Source organism: Mesocricetus auratus, unplaced genomic scaffold (genome assembly GCF_017639785.1).
Source record: "Mesocricetus auratus isolate SY011 unplaced genomic scaffold, BCM_Maur_2.0 Super-Scaffold_100029, whole genome shotgun sequence".
Lineage (NCBI taxonomy): Eukaryota > Metazoa > Chordata > Mammalia > Rodentia > Cricetidae > Mesocricetus > Mesocricetus auratus.
This window is the reverse complement of record NW_024429210.1, coordinates 1,505,450-1,524,951: the sequence shown is the minus strand read 5'-3', so window position 1 is coordinate 1,524,951 and position 19,502 is coordinate 1,505,450. Positions and strand designations below refer to the sequence as shown.

The following is a 19,502-nucleotide window of genomic DNA, read 5'->3' as shown; positions in this document are numbered from 1 at the left end:
CCACATGGCCCTTCACTGCAATTCTTGAGCTGTCTCTTTCAACAGTAGTCACAACAAAAGCTTCCTACTACTGTCTCCAGATCTCCCTTACTCCTTAAAAACACTGATATAATAGTCCCTTTGTTAAGACTTCTTTACTTAACCACCTGAGAAAACTCTGCTCCCTGGCAGGCTGACACAGACCTGCAAAAGAGCAAGGGAGTGAATTTTACATGTTTCTTATAATTCCTGAGTTTAATCATCCTCCCTTTCAGACTAAAGATAAGCTTTAATATCATTATTCTTTCATAATAATTATGAATAAAGCTATGAAATAATTATTGCAATTGCACTCTTAAGAAATAGGAACTATTTTATGAATATCACATTTGTTATAATTTAAGGAAAGAAAAAAACTTTCTTTCTCCTATTCTTCTTTCTTTCTTTTTTGTTTTGAGACAAGAGTCTCAAAGGCCTGGAACTCACAGAAATCCACTGGCCTCTTGTCTCCATGCAAGAACTAAAGGCAGCATGAGATTTGTTTTGTTTTGCTTTATTTTTCACACTTAATAAACATTGGTTTATTTATTATTTTATTATCAGAACACAGTACAAAAAGGGAGCTATATACGGACATTTCTGAATGCTTCTGAGAAAAATGCCAAAAAACCAAGACAAGAGTCTTGTGACCTCGATTTCTTCAAAACACAGGTTTGTTCTTGGCATGTGTTTTCATGCTCCTCCCAGGTGTAGTGGAAAGGAGTGAGTTTACTTCAGATTATACACTACAACTGGCTATTATTATTTGTTTATATCCCTCTATAGAAAAGATTTTTGCTGCATGTGGCTTGCCCACCATGTGTGATTTGCCCACCATGTGTGACTTGCACACCATGTGTGACTCTGATTATACACTTTATTCATGTGACTCCTCTTAGCACTTAGAATATAAATTGTCTGATGCTCAGAATGAAGTTGGTTATTGCATGAGACTTTATCCACCTCATTTATGGGCTCCATTCTTCCAGGTCCCACCACCTCTAGAGAGGTAACAACTATAGAAAAAGTGAGGATGACATAACAAAAGGGAAATTCACAATAAAAAGTACATATAGTAAAAATACTGTTAAGTTCCAATTAATTTATTTCCTTTTTTAAACTTTGAGGCTTTTGGGGGGATGGTAAGGCAGGGTCTTACTGTGTATCCCTAGCTGGCCTTGAATTCACAGAGATCTGCTTGCCTCTGCCCCCTGGATGCTGGGATTAAAAGGTAATCACCAAGACACAATACAATAAAAGAATTAAATGTTTAAGATACAACAAAGTGGTCTACACCTGTAATCCTAGCTCTTTGGAGGTGAAGGCAGGATGATTTAGAAATTCAAAGTCACCCTCAGCTAAACAGCATCTTTGAGGCCAGCCTAGGCTACATGAAACCCTGTCTTCAAACACAAATAAAAACCACAAATGTGTGTGAATACTCATAGATGCACATACAAAACAATTGTTAGAACTAGGTGTAACCTACATAGTATAAATATCACATTTATTAAGATCACATATTAGGACACAAAGCAAGTTTCAACAAACACACAGAACTAAATTAACTTCTTGCATTCTATCTGACCACAACAGAAAAAAAAAAGGTGCAAGGGAAACTACACACAAAAAAAAGGTAGGATTCAAAGAACAACCACTACAGCAAAATCTACAGGACACAATGAAAGCAGCCCTAAGAGAGAAGGTCATAGCTATAAACACCTACATTTAAAACAGGAATTTGGAGACAGCAGGTGAAGTCACCTGTCACCACACCTCATGACCTGATTAAATCCCAGAAGCCCAAGTGGCCAAAGGAAAGAACCAACTTCCACAAGCTGTCCTTTGCCCTCTACATGTACACTCACATGCATGCCAGAGCAAGCAGACAGACAGACAAGCAAACATAATTTTTAAAGTTAAAAATACCAGGTATCAAATCATAGCAGAAATTACTGAAATAGAAACTTTAAAAATACAAAGAATCAATGAAACAAAGAGTTGATTCATTGAAAATACAGATAAAATAAAGGAACCCTTGGCAAAACTAAGAGATGATTAAAATTCATAAAATCAGAGATGAAAAGAAAGACATTATAACAGTTACCAATATAATCTGGAAAATCATAGACATACCTTGAAAACGTATTATACTAAGTTGGTTAAGCTAGAAGAAACAGAGAAATTTCTAGACACATGATTTACCAAAGTTAAAACAAGAGGAGATAAAGAATTTAACAGCTCTATAGGAAGCATCAAGATGGAATTCTTTAAAGACCTAACACCAATCCTTGTCCAGTTGCTCCAATGTAAGGCCACTCGGTCTAATTTGTCTCTGGGTGTTTCCTTCCTGGTGTAACTACTAAGATGTGAACAAGCATCTTTAATGCCCCATGCGACCACAGCCAGGAGCAGCCCTGCTCTTGCTTTCCCCACCATAATGAAATATACATACATACATACATACATACATACATACACACACACACACACACACACACACACACACACACACACACACACCTTCAAACCATGAACCAATTAGACCCTTCGTCCCTTAAGCTCCTCTGTCAGATACTCAGTAGTAAGAGAAATACTACTATAGCAGCTATACTCACTAAAATGCTGTGTCTATTTAAGGGTTTAGACAACAACAAAAAGGAAACAGACAAAAATCAGACATAAGTAATATAAAAGTATAAATTCTATTAGGTCACAGTAAAAGGCAGGAAAATTGAAGAACAAAACAAAACCTTCATTGGGGACATGAACAAAGAAAGTAGACCACACTAAGAATGGAAATAGAGCATTATAAAATTATATACATGGTAATGGTACACACACACACACACACACACACACACACACACACACACACACACACACTCTCTCTCTCTCTCTCTCTCTCTCTCTCTAAAATAGGAAAGTAGAGAAGACAAACAAATACAACAATAAAAAAAGCCCCCCTAATTCTTTAAGCATGGGGCGAGGAATAGCATCCTTCACCTCCATTTGACTAAGTTAGAATTTCAGAAGCAGCATGGAATACACAGCTACTGGAAAGATAGGCCTTCCACATCTTCCACACCAAAGACATTAAAAACTTATTTTTCTCTTTATCCCACCTCACCACATTTTACATTAAGGAACTGTTAATATGGTTATTCAGCTTAAGAGAAGTAAAACCACATATCTGCTTACAAATTTCTAAGAATAAATTCTAATGCCTCATTAAATAAATTCCATTCAATAGTCCAAAATTACTTCTGCTTTTATTTTCTATGGTTCTGGGAATGAAACCCCTTTCTTGTATATTTTAGACAAGTGTTGTACCAGAAGATTACATCATCACCCCTCAAAGTATCTCTGAATTACATTAAATGGAGTTGTGCTCTAGTGTAACAAGAAAGAACACGTTCTTCCTTACCAATTCATACTCATCAAACAGTTGTATGAGGGAAGGTGGAATGAACATATGAAAACCTTGCAAAAAAGCATTGATCTGAGGCTGAATGGCTCTTGTCATTCGAAGTTCAGTAACAAGCTGGACATACTCCGCCTATAAAAAAGGTTTGTGATCATTATTACATTTTAAATTTCATATAGTTAAGCTAGTACTGATACAGCTGTTTCTTATGTAAGCGACAAAGGGTTAGAATTAACTTGGCACAATATTCAACCTCAGCAAACCACTAAACACACTCTCCAAGTCATCAGGCCCAAATCTTTGCAACTATTCCCATGACTTCTTGCACACCATGCATAGGCACTCTCGATCTGGCTCTGTAGAACTCCAGCACACCACCAGATTATTGGACATGTCAGTCATCCCTGTTCCCAACTGCACCACTCAACTGCTACTTCTCCACCCCACAGCCAGAGTGAACTGATATATATATATATATATATATAGGTGGCATACATTAAAGTCACACTGCTCTTCTCCTTACTGACTTCCTGGGAGTCGAAAATAAAATTCAAATATACTTCCTAGTCTTTAAGGCCATAAATAATCCTGACTCTACTTTGGTGCTAACAGCATCCCATTCCACTCGGCTATTCCCCAAATGCAGCCTGCTTAGGTCTCAGTGTGTTTACACTTCAGTTCTTTGGAACAAAGTACCTCACTAGAATGTAGTATCTCTGAAGGCAAAGGAAAGTATTTCTTTACCAACATATATTCCAAGATGCAAAAAAAAAAAGGTGTTGCTACCTTATGTTCAATAGTATGCTATAAATCAAATGTATACATCTATCAAATACATTTGTGAATACTTTGAACCTGGGTAATTTTACCATAGACAGTTCAATTTTGAGTTAAAGCAGCTTACTGAAAACTGGCCCCACACCTTTAATCCCAGAAATTCAGAGGCAGAGGCAGATAGCCTGGTGTACAGAGCATGTTCCAGGACAGCCAGGGATACACAGAGAAACCTTGTCTTAAAAATCTAAACCAAGCAAACAAAAAGGCTTACTTTATCTGTTTTTTAAATTTACTTTCCTGTTTTCTTTTGAAATGGGTAGCCTAGGATTGTCTTAAAATTAGAATCCTCCTGCTTCAATTTCCTAAACATTAGAATTACAATGCATCTTCTCTTAAATCACATTTTGCTCATAGGAAACAGAATCACTTAAAATTCAGCAAGTAATAAAAAATGTGTTTGGCACAGAATTATCATATGTGTACATAAACTCTATCAGATGTTAGATCATTTATGGCTTTTTTTTGTTAAGTGCTTCTAAGTCTGATTTTGTTGAGTTAAAACCTATGATGCAAATGCTACACAGACTTCTCACCCCCAGGAATGAAGAAAGCCTGCTGCGATGATGACACCGCCGGATCATCTGAGAATCGGGACTAACTGAGAATGTGTCCATCAGGTAGGCAAGTCTGTGGAGCATTTCTTGATTAATAATTGATGTGGGAGGACCCAGCAACTGTGAGTGAAGCCACTCGTGGGCAGGTGGTCCTGGGTTGTATAAGGAAGCATGCTGAGCAAGCCCTGGGGAGCAATCCAGTACACAGCAGTCTGTGCTCTCTGCATCAGCTGCTGCCACCAGCATCCTGCTCTGATTTTCCTTCTCGATGGCCTGTAATGAAAGCCAGAGGACCCTTTCCTCCAGGTTCCTCTTTGGTTTTTGCCTCAGCAATAGGATCCCTTTCCTTCTACTGTCCTGGCATTTATCTCATACTGTTTTTAAGGCACTAAGCCAGCATGTTTATACAACATCAGGCTAGGAATTCTCCATGACCCTGAGGCTACAGAGCTATCACAGTCCACACTCACGATTCCCCCCCACCTCATTTGGCAACCATGTATAACCTGACACAAGGAAAGCAGCCTCCTAGGACTGGGTATCCTCCTGGTAGGCAAAGCAGTCACCACTTGCATCATCAAAGAGTGAAGGAGGATCGAGAGCTGCTCAGGTCCTGAACTTGGAACTGTGGGCTCCAGATCCTGAGTGATAAGCCATGGCCTCAACATTCACTCTGCCCAAGGGCTAGCTGTGCTGAGTCATGGATACAAACACTACTAAAAAGCTCTTGTCTTGCTCAGCACTGACCGAGTTACCCTATAGCTGGCTGACTGGGGATGCCATGTCTGTGGCTTTAGGCTTCCATGTCCTTGTGTATAAATCTCTCTAAATATCCCTAAGTATGTATGAATAAAGCTTCAGCTCCCAATTTTATTTCCAATTCCTGAACTTGATTTTTTTTGTGAGGATAAAATATAAAGTCTAAAGTTTTCAAGTCACAATTATGTAAAACTAAGAATATATTTTATAAACTACTATCCAAAACAACCAATTTTTGTAATTTTTCACTTATCATTCTCTCTCATATTCTCATTTCAATGGGACAGACTATTAAAGTCAGTGAGTATTGAAATGTGACCATGATTGACAAAAAAAAGCCCAATGCAAGGAATGAGATAGTTCCCCTCAAGTTGTAGGTCAACATACCCCTGAGACCTATGTTCAGTCCAGGCTACTGAATTGCTCCTGATTTAAGTCCCTATTGCTGACAACACCACAAACACTGAGCACAGTACATGGAGAAATCAAATGGGTAGTGACCAGGGAGCTTCCTCCTTGCTGGCTAGCTTTCATAGCACTGGAAGGTGCTCCTGGGGGGTGAGAGTCATCAACAGTCTTTCTCAGCTCTGAACCCTGTGAGCTATAATAACAAGCAACATGAGACGCTCTGCTAACAGACACAATAACAGCATAGATGTCATGGGGGAAACCAACCACTTCCTGACTGCAGTGAAGGCCCACTCCACAGGAGGAAGTTAAGACCCACTCCACAGTACAGCCTAGTACTAAGTCTGGCAAAGAACTCATGTTTGGGGAGCTCAGAGGCCCCAGGAATGAACCTACTACTAATATTTTTCTAAATGGACACAGGATCAAACTGCCCTCTAATTTTGTATCACTCTCTAGCCATAGATAGGTGCAGTTCTCATACCTCATCAGCTAAGTTTCTTGGTTCAGTGGCTGCCAGTCAGAGTGCAGACAGTAAGTGTAAGTGGAGGGCGCAGCCATAAACTCTATATCACACCCCTCCCCACAGCTCAGGGATCACGAGGAAGCAGAATTCATGAGAGCCAGATGTCAGGGTTAATCGAATCAAACATTCCTTGTAAACATGACAGGACTACTGCCTCCTGAATTCACAGCAGTGGTGTCTAATACAGATGGGAAGGGTTACGAGCCACGCCATACCCAAGGAACTACTGTAAGCTGATGGCTTCTGGGGCTGGGGGTGGGAACAGTCGGTTTTCTTTAAGGGTACAGCTCCTGACAGGTGAGCCAGACACCACCAGATGGCCCCACTCCCTGAGGTAAAGGAGGAACTAGATGGCAGAAATTGATTTTAGAAAGAAAGGCTTGATGGAGCGAAAGAAGGTGGGAGTGGATCTTGGAGGAGTGGAAGAGATGATCAAAATACACTGCACAAAACTCTCAAAGAATAAGCACACTTTTAAAAGATGTGCCTTTGTCTTTGGGTCTTCTAAAAATACTCAACATTTTACTAAATCTACAGGCTACAAAATTTCAGTAGATATTGTACTGCTAGTTTTGTATGTCAAATTGACACAAATTAGAGTCATCACAGGAAGGAGCCTCAGCTGAGGAAGTGCCTTCTTCAGATCCAGCTTAGGGTATTTCTCAATTAGTGACTGGTGAGGGAGGGCCCAGCCCATGATGGGTGGAACTGTACCTGGGCTACTGGTCCTGGGTCCTATAAGAAAGCAGACTGAGCAAGCCATGGGTAACAAGCCAGTAAGCAGCATTCCTCCATGGCCTCTGCCTCCAAGGTTCCTGCCCTGTCTGAGTTCCTGTACTGACTTCCTTCAGTGATTACAGCAATGTGGAAATGTAAATCAAATAACCTTTGCCTCTCCAACTTGCTTTTGGTCATGGTGTTTCATCACAGCAATAGAAACACTAAGACAGATATATCCAGCAACATAAAACTGTATTATATTAAATGTTATCGATTTTTAAGTCAAATTGAAAACAAGTATCTTGTATAGGTGGCATATAATAAATGCAATTAAGGTATATGTATATATATATATATATATATAATCAAGAGGTAGTACTTACTGGAACATGAAAGCACACACAAAGTTTAAACACTGAGATTTCTTTTCTGTGTCAAAACACTTTAATCTGGTGCGGAAAAGACAGTTCAGTGAGAAAAGTGTTTGCCACATAAGCTTAGGGACCCAAGATCAGACCCCTGGAATGCAAATGAAAGTCAAGAAAGGAGGTGTGGATCTGTAACCCCAACCTTGTGGGGATAGCCATAGGTGACTCATTAGGCAGAAATTGTAGGCAAAATGGTGAGCCTCAGGTTCCCTGAGATACTGTCTCACAAAGTGTGCAGAACAACAAAAACAGTGTCAGCCAACCACTCAGACACACAGAGAGAATAAAAGTGGCACCCTCTCGGCCATCCCTTTCTCTTTGAAGATATTCCCTGTGCTGCTGCAGGCCTGTCCTCGGGTGTCTGAAAACATATGAGGAAGTCAATGTGCTCCACAGAGCTTAAAACCAACTTCACACATTAACCCACACTCACCTTCTCTTTGAATTTGGACTCTAGAAAGTATCATATATATACATGTCACATAGTATATATATACATGTATCTGCACTGGAGACACGCTTGTTCACACACATGCATCCATCATATACATACATTCAAATAAAAATGCTTTAACATCTAACTTTTAACACTATCTAGTAATAGTGATCACTGCACATATTACCATCATTTAGTTTATATTTTCAATCAAATTTTTTAGAATGCAGCAGCCTAACTTCCACAATCAACTAGTGTTCTAGACTGCCTTGCTAACCATCTCATCACAGCACTAGAAGGAAACAGTCTTCTAACTAGAGTCTTCAATGTGATATAGTTTGGTTAACTTAAGTACTTTCATCTACTAGCAATGACAAAGTATATCTTCCAGAAAATGCTGGAATAATTTAGAGAACGTGGTGACTGGGACCACGTTAGGAATGGCTAAGGTAAAACTGCCAATACTCACTTTGTTGTTTTGTGTCACAAGAGTACTTCCACCCCCAGGCTTCAAAGGCACCTCTTCCATTGCTCCGAACACATCAGTCTCAACAGAAAAAGTCAGTTCTAGACCCAGGTCACTAATGTCATTATCTAAAATCCATTGCAAATTTTTGGCATATTCTGGATCAATAGATGCTACATCTTGGTAATTTACAGGAATACCTTAAAAAAAATTGCAAAACCAACAGTTAGAATACATGTTTCTGACTTTCCTTTATGTATTTAGTGGTAAAATGCTGCCCTCTACAGATACTCTGAAAAACAGCAAACTTTAATCAAATTTGAGCATGTTTTAAATGGACACTAATTTCTAAATTTAGAAGTCCATTAAATGAAGCTGCTGTTCCTTCTACATTGCTACAATGCAGTCTTTCTTTGGAACAGCTATTTAGGAACCTCTTATAAGCTTCAGAATTGACAATTACTTCAGGTACACTCACATAAAAATGGATGCTTTATATAAGCGTATCCACACTCAAATGGAAGTGGGAAAAGTCTAAAAGTGCTCCTCCTTAAAAGGACATTTTCCTCTCCCTCCAACCCCCAGATATCTTAGAAACACATATGGCCTCAAATCAGAACAGCAATTATTTCAACAAAAATGGCAATGCTTATCAGTTCTCTTTAAAAAGCTGTGATAACAGCAATGCGAATGTCCACGGAAGGAATAAACCCATACCGAGAATGTGCTTGTAGAATGATCGCGTGAAGTAAATATTGACCAATTGCCTGTGATTCAAAGCTAATCCCAAGATCTGTCCAGCAAACCGGAAATAGTTCAAGTGATCGGGGTTGACATAGGAGTTGCTATTGGGCTGAAAAGTTGTTCCTATTGAAATAAATACAAAGTAGTATGATCCATATGCACAAGAGAGAACAATTCAATGCAGGTAAATTTATCCATACCTAACTCAAAGGCCATAGTGACATTATGCAGTTCTTTGTGGAATGTATAGACACAGAAAATTGGAGTATAAAAGAAAACCATTAATTCACACTTCTCAGAATAATCTATGTACAGAAAGTTATAAAAATATCTGTCTTATATCAAAGAGATCCTGGTAAAACACAGTAAAAGATCACACACATATATATAAATTTTTCCAGGTACTGTGGCAGTAGCTATTCAGCTATAAACTTGGGCAGATACTACTTCATTCATCTATACATGCCCAGTACTCACTAGATTTTGCATATTATGATACACATTACGATGGAAATAGCCATTCTTTAGTAATAGACCTAAACAGTGAATGTGATGCCAATTAATGCCTACTAACAATCAGAAAATCTACTACATCTAAAACTCATCCAAATCTTTCAAAAGACAAATAATCAAGTTTAGACAACTACAGCAAGGATGTGATTACTGCTAAAACCTACATAGCAGTGTGATTCATTTCTATGAACTATATGGAACAGACAAATTTAGAACGTCACAATAACTTAGTGTTACTTGAAACTGGAAGGAGCTGAACCAAAGGTACAGAGTCTCTCCTTCGGCTGATGGAAAAGACAGATGCATAGCACAGCAAATGTACTTAATACCAGCACATGATCTACTTTCAAATGTATTCGAAGGTGAATTTTATATTTTACAACAACTAGTACAATGGCAAGATCTAAAGCCACATCTTGACTTTATTGCTTCTTCAATACTTTTCTCTGGTCATTAACATGGATTACAAATTTACTCATTCATCTAGTAACATATACAGTGAGTTCACGCTTTACACTACCATTCTGGACCACAAGACTAAAACGAAGCCTAACTGATAAAACTAATAAAATAGCAGCAAAGAAACGTGGGTAGGTATTAGAAAATGAAATGTCTAATCACTTCAAATACTTATTTTGACAACAATTCACTTGGTGTTTTTATAAATATTTGATTTGCCCATGCAACACTGGACAAAACTGCTGTGACCTGTCTATAGCTGTGAAGTAACAAATTTGGAAACTTATACTTGAATGATTTAGTAGGCAAGCAAAACACATCATTCACTCTGAGCTGCCTCTCACAATAATTTCCTATCCCAAGGCAAGATGTGACAACAGTAGCAAAGACTTCAAAGATAAATATAACCATAATTCTATAAAATATGCTGAAAATAATCATTTTTTCCTGGCTAAGTAATGGATTATAGATGTACCAGCAAAGATTTTGGTGACTCTATTTTCTTCTCCTACCTCTGCACATTCTTTCACTAACAAGTTTCTGAGAAAACTAGGTTCTTAAAAAGAATAGATAAAAGAAAATTTAAAAATATTACATAAGCAAAAATTTTCAGGAAAGAATTTTTTTACTTAAACTACTTAAAACAATAAAGTTTGTGTTAAACATTATAATTAAATATATCTGTGAGCCTGCCAGCTTCTTAGTTTCAGTATCAAAAACTGTTTAACTAGGTTGGAGAGATGCTCAGTGGTAAGGAGCACATCTGCTCTTCCAGAAGACCAGAGTTCAGTTCTCAGAGCCCACATCTGGTAGCTCACAGTTGCCTGTAACTCCAGCTCCAGGGAAGTCTGATGCCTCTGGCATCTATGATCATCTGCATTTGCATGAACATACCCACATAGATACACATATTAAAAATAATTTTTAAAAATCTAAAAAGTTTTTAAGCTCGGCAGTGGTGGTGCATGCCTTTTATCCCAGCACTTGGGAGGACAAAGGCAGGCGGATCTCTGAGTTTGAGGCCAGCCTGGTCTACAGAGCAAGTTCTAGGATAGCCAGGGTTAAACTCTGTCTCCAAAAACAAAAACAAAAATCTAAAAACAATTTAAAATCTGATTATTTTTCAAACAAAATGGTTTATATTTTTCAAGAAATAGTGAACATTTTTCAGATAGAAATTCTATTACACAAGAGAAAATATCTCAAAAACAAAAGTAAGACATCTAATATTTACTTCACACTCTAATGTGTTTTCATGTATCACCTTACTAAATTCTTATTCTAAATACAGATAACTCATCATGATTAGTTAGGTGAGGAGTCTGAGGTTCAGAATGGTTTAGTTCCTGACCCAATATTCACAGGAAACAAAGTGACTGAACCAGGATTCACATCTACTATCATTGCAGAGGCCAAACTTAATAACTGAACTACATTGTGTCTCTATCTTAATTTGATAAGAAAACAAGTTTTTTAAACAATACTAAAGACATTAGGTCTAACTAAACAATTCCCACATCAAGAATTCTTAAATCCCAAATGTCATTCCTTCATGACAACCACACGTAATAACAAGGAATATTCTACCTGACTTTTATGTTACTACTACTATTAACCCCCAAGAGAAGACTTGGATGAATTACAAAATGAACCCATCAAAACCTTTGTCTGTATGATTACACACACTCTGCTCTCCCCTGCATCACTTAGGAAGTACTTCTAATGACTCCACATGTCAACTCAACTGACTCAGAGTAAGATACTACACAGAGAAGTCTATAGTAGCTTTAAAAAAAGCCTATATAATTCAACTTGTTGTTTTATTAAACTCGTCATAAAAATCACGAACACCAAATTCACTTCACAGCAAACAGTCAGAGGTAACAGAGTTGAAGCAGGCAGTTTCACATCCCCACGTGATTTCCATTAACCCAGGTGTACCAGAGGCACGGGTCAGCAAATACCCTCTGCCCTCCCTGTGGCCCATCTGGAGCTTCCCTGAACACTAATCATTCAATAGGCACTTGTTGCCACTTTGGTGGAGCAGTCAAAAGTTATAAATAGTAAGATATTCTCTTCTTCCACAAGAGCAAATACAGGAGAAAAATATTTCCAGGAAAAATAAGCAACCATACAAAGCATTTGAAAACTGAAATCTATCTTCACTTCAAATATGTCTTTATTAAGTTAGATAGTTCTCAAATATACCTCTCAAACTAGCATTTAGTTTGCAGTATCAAATTATATCTTTACATAGGTTGCAAGAACCATTTCCAAAAATAAGTGGTTCATCTTATAAGGTTAAATACATGCTTTTTATTTTTAGTTGTGAGCCTAGACTTAAGGGCTGAGCCATCTCTCCAACCAAAGTGCACACTTTTGAGTTGCCTGACTTGAATCTCTTAAAAGGACTTAAAATAATGCCAGTATAAAGAAATGAATTAAGATGTAACATCACAAATACTACACTTTGATTTTCATTATCAATAGACTTTACAACTTGGAAATACAAATAGGATTAGCAATTCTTGTTTTCAAATAAAGACTTCTTTAAAGTCTACCTACTACCATTTTATACAAGAAAACATTAACTAAGAGTGGTAATAAAGTAACAGACAACTCTTGAACAAATTTTAAAGTTCTAAAGAAGTTTTCAGGGCCTTGAGACTAGCATTTGGAAACTGTTTAGAAGAAGGCTATGTGAGGACAAAACTCTGAACTTCAAGTTTTCTCTTCAATGACATGGCAGCATCTACCAGGACAACAGGACTGTTAAAGGAATCAAAGACAAAATTCTCTGACATAGTTTGATGAACATGGAAGTCACAGAAAGGTCACAGCATGACTTACCATCTGCTGACTGGGTAAACAGTGCATAATCAGGATTGACTATCTCATTGGACAGAATATCAAACCACTCACGCACAACACCTTGACCCTGAATTCAAGAAAATAAAATTTAGCAACAATAGAAATATACTGCACTTAAACATTTTCTCTTAAATAATACCAAAATTTAAATGATACTCAATGACTTAATTTATCAGATAAATATTTAACTTTGTAAGTGTGTTAGGATATTTTATATACCCACCATGCCTTCCTCTCCATGAAATCGGACAGCAATCCCCTGCTTTAGCTTTGCACAATTTGCTTTTGACACAATTTCACAGCTACTCCTAAAAATAGAATCTAAATATGTAGCATTGGTTAATTTTAACATATTAAAACTTACAATAATAACTACTTTATGGCTTATCCATCTATCAGTTTTTTTGTTTTTTTTTTGGTTTTTTTTTTTGTCAAACATACCTCTGTGAACCAGGAGAATATCATTTTCATTCACTGGCCTGTGTACCATGTCTGAATCTGGCTGTCCTGAGTGTAAATGTTCATAGAACCATTCACAGCGATCTTTAAATGGCTACCCCAAAAAATGACATTAAAAATATGTTATCAGTATTTAAACCACCTAATTATCAGATCAGAGGGGAAAAATGCAATCATTAGTGTTCTGACTTTTCAATAAACATTCACAAAGAAGTGATATTAATTAAAATACCTTACCTAATTATTTAATTCCTATGTTTTCAACAAAAACTGATAAATTATATCAAAGAACTCAACATCAGATATATAAGTAATATACTCTAAATTCCTTTTAAGCCAAATAATGCTTATATGAATACATTTTCATACCCAAAAATTTACTATTTCATTTAATTTTTCAAATATTAAACTTCTGAGCTTGAGAAATAGCTCAGTAGTTAAGTACATTCAGTTCCTGTAGAGGACTCGAGTTAGATCCCAGAACTCTACCAGATGGCTCACAAATGCCAGTCACTCCAGCCTTGGGGATTCTCTTTTGGCTTCCACAAGCACCTGCACTCCCATGCACATAACAACACAGACATACACACATACACATAACTAAAAGATTTTTTAAGATTCATCTTTTATGCCTAGCTTATTCTTATTTTATTCCCTTAGGAATTTAGGCAATGGATATTTTAGTATCTTTCAGCCTTCCCTTCCTTTACCTTAAAAGCAGAAAATTAAAAACTCTTGAGAATTTTACTACATTTACTCATCTGCCAGAGAAAGCAAACTCAAATCATCTCTAATTTTTATGATTAATCAGAAATTAATATTAAAGATATAGTATATGCAAATACTGCAGGTTACTTGAGTATATAAGAGCAGCAAATTTTAATTTCAGATGAGAACTTCTTGATGTAGTTAAAAAAGAAGGTAATACAGAAAATAATATGTACACAATACCAAGTTCTCATCAGTGTCAAGCAAAGTTACTAAAGATTGAAAAATTATGCAAAGGATGAGGACAGCAGCTTCACAGGATCACAGTTTGAACTATGATGTAAAGTTGGATAGAACTTGCTCAGGACACAGGAAAACAGGCACATCAATTTAAGGGAGATAAAGAGAAAAGCACAGAAGAACTGGGTCCCTCGGGAGATGCAGCAAAGGTACTGGCATAACTGGAGCTGCATCCTAACATGCTGAAGGAGGGATGATGTGAAAGTGAACTAAGCACATAATTAGCAGCAGTGAGATCCATGTAAAAGATACAGGAGCTGAGACAATCAAGTGTAGGAGACACTTCAGTCTGGAACCTTATTTAGTTCTGCCTATGCATACATATCCCTACTAACTGCTCAACAGCCTAGTTCTTCATCTGCACATAGTATGCACACACACGTCTCTCCAAACAATGCACCAAGAAACCTCAGAAACAACTCAAAATCCCCACCTATATTGAGCTATATGCACTCCAGTATAGACTTCATTCAGGTGCACTCCTAATATATCCAGTACAAAAAATAGAATAAATCTGGCCTGAACCAGTTTTAGGCACATGAGCAGTAATTGTTTCCTCAAGTAAGGTTTTCAGGAAAGTCCCCTATTTACCATCTTATGCCTATGTATAATTGGTCAAGCATTTGATTAAAATCAGATACATTATGGGAAGAGACATGTGAAACATAAAAATTGACTATATGTTCTGAACTATTAATCAAAACAGAACTGCCATGGTCCCTTAGCAACCAAACTCCATAAGAGGAAGACACTAACAATAAATGAGACTCTGAAGTACTCTCAACTGATGAGGTCCACAGTCAATCTCGACAGTATATCCATCTACAATCTGTACTATCACTTCCCTCTAACACAGGTGTCTTGACACTTCTGCAAATATGTGCAGGCTCTTACTGTCAGTTCTTGGGTTAAGAGGTCAAGAACCCTGTTCCTGTTCCAGATTACCACTCGTGTGGTCACTTGGTTAGAGGACCCAAGGCAAATAAGGTAATCAAAGCGAGCACAGTCTAAAGGAAGAGTGTACAGGAAGCTGTGATGGGGTCCTGCTTGTAGGAGGAAGGAAGAATAGCCAAGTCAATCTGAAAGACGTATACCTCTGCAGCGGGAGGGACAGTGAAAAGCTAGAGATAGAACTTACTGACAGACACATGCTGGGGTGAACTTTTGCCCCCACAACTTAATGCTACACTCCCAGAAGGCACTGTGAAAAGACAATAAGGTGCTATTTATCCTGAATTTAAAATTGCTGTGAAATACAATTATCAGGGGCTTGGAAATAAACACCTAACTGTTCTCTAACTGACCAACCATGAACCAAGCTGCAATGGAGAGAGATGAGGGTTTTGCTAGAGAGCACAAGACAAGAAGGAAGATGTCATGACCAGAGAGCAAGACTGAGGATCTGCTTGGCAAGTTCTTCATACAACTTGAGAAGTCAAAGGAAAGCTCCAGGTGGTGCAGGAGCACAGAGCCCAAGGTGGGAAGGGATAAACATGGCCAGTATCAATACCCAAAGGAGGACATTCTTCCAGCAGCTTTCAAAGTATCATCAAAACTCTTCACTTCACTTATACTAAATACTGGGTTTCAAGCTAAACTATAATGTTAGTTTTTGAGCTAAATATTTGTTGGAGTAACATACACTGATTTTATACGTGTATATAATACATACACTAACTATGTGAACATCTGTGTATATATAACTACTATTAACAGTGAAATGTGAAGTATACTTGAAGATTTTCATATATGTTTTTTAACCAACTTGATACATGGTAGAGTCATTTCAGAAGGGGGAGCCTTAATTGAGAAAATACCCCAATAAGATTGGGCTGTAGGGAGGTCTGTAGGGCATTTTCTTAATTAGTGACTGATGGGGAAGGCTCGCCCATTGTGGGTGGTGCCATGCCTGGGTCAGTAGTCCTCAGTTCTGTAAGAAAGGTTCCGAGGAAACCATGAGGAATAAGGTCTCTGCATCAGCTGCTGCCTCTAGGCTCCTGCTGTTTGAGTTCCTGTCCTGATGAACAGCAATGTGACTGTGTAAGTCAAATAAACCTTTCCTTCCCAACTTGCTTTGGTCATGGCGTCTTATCACAGCAATAGCAACCCTAACACTTCCTATCTTAGTTACTTCCTGTCAGGGTATTTTCTTGCAACAATAGGAAAAACAACAATTAATAATTACTAACTACCTTTACTAAAAGATAGCCAACTTCTTCCATTTGTGGTTTCCAGGTGACCAGTGGTTAACGAGGGGAGAGATTTTATATTTCTGTACAAATACTATTAAGGAGAGCTTTTGAAATCAGATGTGTGTGGGGGGGTACACATGTACATGTGTATAGTAGGATAATCTCGTTTTCCTGAAGCACTCACTTCTAACTTTGAGAGCCAAAGTTACATTTGAAGTTTTAACTACTATGCCTAAGAAATTCATGAAACAAAAATATCTCTGACCAACAAGTCAAGGACAGAGAGTTCCTGAAACACTGGAGGCTACTGTTTATGGGAGAAATTAAGCCATTTGTCCTTTACTCCCTTAAACAAGTTTGTTTGACACAGCTGACACTAGATGTTCTTGATCACATGTGGGTGGGAGGTTCACAGGCAGGAAATACATCAGGATGTATCCTTGCCCCTGGTTGGATCTGATGGAAAATACGTAATCTGCTATAAACCCTGATTTGGGACCATCTTCCGGAAACCTTAAATACTGGCCCGTATTTAATTAAAGCATGCATCAAATTTGGCTTTCAATTGTGGTAGTGGGATTAACAAACAGTCCAGGAAACAAATGAGACTTTTTTTTAACCTCTCCATCAAAGCTCTGTAGTGTATGAGCAAGATGTGCATTTTAGAACTGTTTCTTCTCACCTACACGACACACTTTCCTATTTCCATGCACCGATCTGAACAGTGATCAAAATGTTCATCCTCTTTCACGCAAATTAAAATTTCACACATCTTTCAACTTTTCCAAAGTTACTTAAAAATCTTCTTCCTTTTTTGAAATCTCCTCTCACTGCAACACCCAAAGAAAACTCCTAAACAAAACTCAAAATCTGAAAATTGGCTCAGCGGTTCAGAGGACAAGGGTTCAATTCCCAGCATCCACATGGCAGTCCATAAATCCAGTTTAGAGAATCTAATACCCAATTCTGGCCTCCACAGGACCAGACACCACATGAAACAGACATACAGACAGGCAAAACACCCATATGCACAAAATAATAAAATAACACTTTTAAAAAAAAATAACAGCATTTTAGCTGGGTGGTGGTTGTGCTTGCCTTTAATCCCAGCTCAGGAGGCACAGGCAGGTGAATCTCTATGCGTTCAAGACCAACCTGATCTACAAAGTGAGTTCCTGGACAGCCAGGACTGTTACACAGAGGAGCCTTTCTAGAAAAAAACCAAAAAGCAAAACAAAACAAACCCAGAATTTTAAAATTAAAAATAATTTATAAATAATTTATTTTATAAAAATATTTTATTTTATTATATCAACAAGATAAAGAATGCCTGTACCTGTGCTTTTATGATATGCATGAATCTTGACATCAACTCAGGGCATTCAAGAAGAAAGTGAAAATGATCAAATATAATTTTGGGATTTCTAAAAGAAACATAAAAAGAACAATAATTAGCATTGAGTGAAATATAAACTCAGATATGCAATACTCAAGTACAAGGAAAGAACATATATACCTCTACCTGCTATAATTTTGTTGGTGACCACATTTTGAAAGGCAACAAAATTATTTTTTTCTGTTTAAATAAGTATATATAAGTAGAAATAAAAAAGGCAGAGAGAAAAGGCTGCCAAGACAGAAAATCCTAGAAAGCCTTACCTATTCACAAAGCATTTTAACACTTCATCGTGTTTGCAGACAAACTCAATAAATCGAGGAGAAGTCATTCTGGGTGGGGAAGGGGAAAAGCAATCAGAATACAAAGACAAAGGTAGCGATATAATATCCAAATCAGTAAGTACATATAAAGTGGGACTGGCTCCTGGACCAAAAGAAGAGCTTAGATACACATATTCCTTTGCAACTGAGGTCACCAAGTCAGTATGCACAATGAAGTAACACAGGCAACTTGTTGTTAACAAATGATATAAACAAGGGACTTCTGGAAATTGTAAATTTTTCTGCAGCCCTTTATGAAGTAGCATTCAAAATTTACATAAAAATAAATACATATACTTTCACAAAATTTAAATATTTTTACTAGCTTTATATTAGTGCAATAAGTATCCTAAAACAATGAGAATAGGGCATAAAAAAACCAACAAATTCTATTTGTTTTTACTAAAATTACAAAATTATTGCAGCTTTTCTTCATCTAGCAAAGGAAAAATATATTAAGTCAAAACTTTCTTACCCTGGAGGCATCTGACAAGAACAGCACATGTAAAAAGCTTGGATGACAGCACTTAGTCGGTTGGCTGTCATAGCAACAACATCCTGACAGTCTGCACGGGCTTCCTGACTCCCTGAGAGCACATCTGCTGCAGAGTCCCCTGTGCCTGTGGACAGGTGTTCACAGCTCCCAGGTCCAGAAGGGTCAAATGGTGAAATGGAAGTGGCACCCTGATCCTGGCCTTTTTGTTTCAGTAAAATAGAAGTGATATCCGTTGAGTCCTTTTTGTTTTTCATTAACTCTGTGGCTATTAAAACTAACCATTCATCTAATGAGTGCCAAAGCAATTCCAAAGGCTAAAAAGAAAAGAAATGGGCTTATTAAACACTATTCTTAAAGTGCATGATTTTTAAAGAAAAAAGACAAAAACTAAAATCTCATATCCAGATGGAGAGTATAAGAAATAAATAAATTTACTCATTTACAGAAAAACTTGTATATGTA

The 19,502-nt window shown here is 37.5% G+C and overlaps 1 protein-coding gene across 2 annotated transcripts in view; it reads right to left on the bottom strand.

The window, feature by feature from the left end:
• Hace1 (HECT domain and ankyrin repeat containing E3 ubiquitin protein ligase 1) overlaps window positions 1-19,502 on the bottom strand; it is an 85,485-nt gene that overhangs the window by 11,648 nt on the left and 54,335 nt on the right. For both annotated transcript variants that reach the window (XM_013113604.3, XM_005070411.4), the window contains 9 exons: window positions 19,020-19,354; window positions 18,485-18,553; window positions 18,162-18,249; window positions 13,608-13,719; window positions 13,390-13,487; window positions 13,146-13,233; window positions 9,297-9,446; window positions 8,583-8,779; window positions 3,446-3,577 (listed from right to left, as the gene is read on the bottom strand). In XM_013113604.3, the coding sequence (XP_012969058.1) occupies window positions 3,446-3,577; window positions 8,583-8,779; window positions 9,297-9,446; window positions 13,146-13,233; window positions 13,390-13,487; window positions 13,608-13,719; window positions 18,162-18,249; window positions 18,485-18,553; window positions 19,020-19,354 (1,269 nt within the window). The remainder of the gene's footprint in view (window positions 1-3,445; window positions 3,578-8,582; window positions 8,780-9,296; window positions 9,447-13,145; window positions 13,234-13,389; window positions 13,488-13,607; window positions 13,720-18,161; window positions 18,250-18,484; window positions 18,554-19,019; window positions 19,355-19,502) is intronic.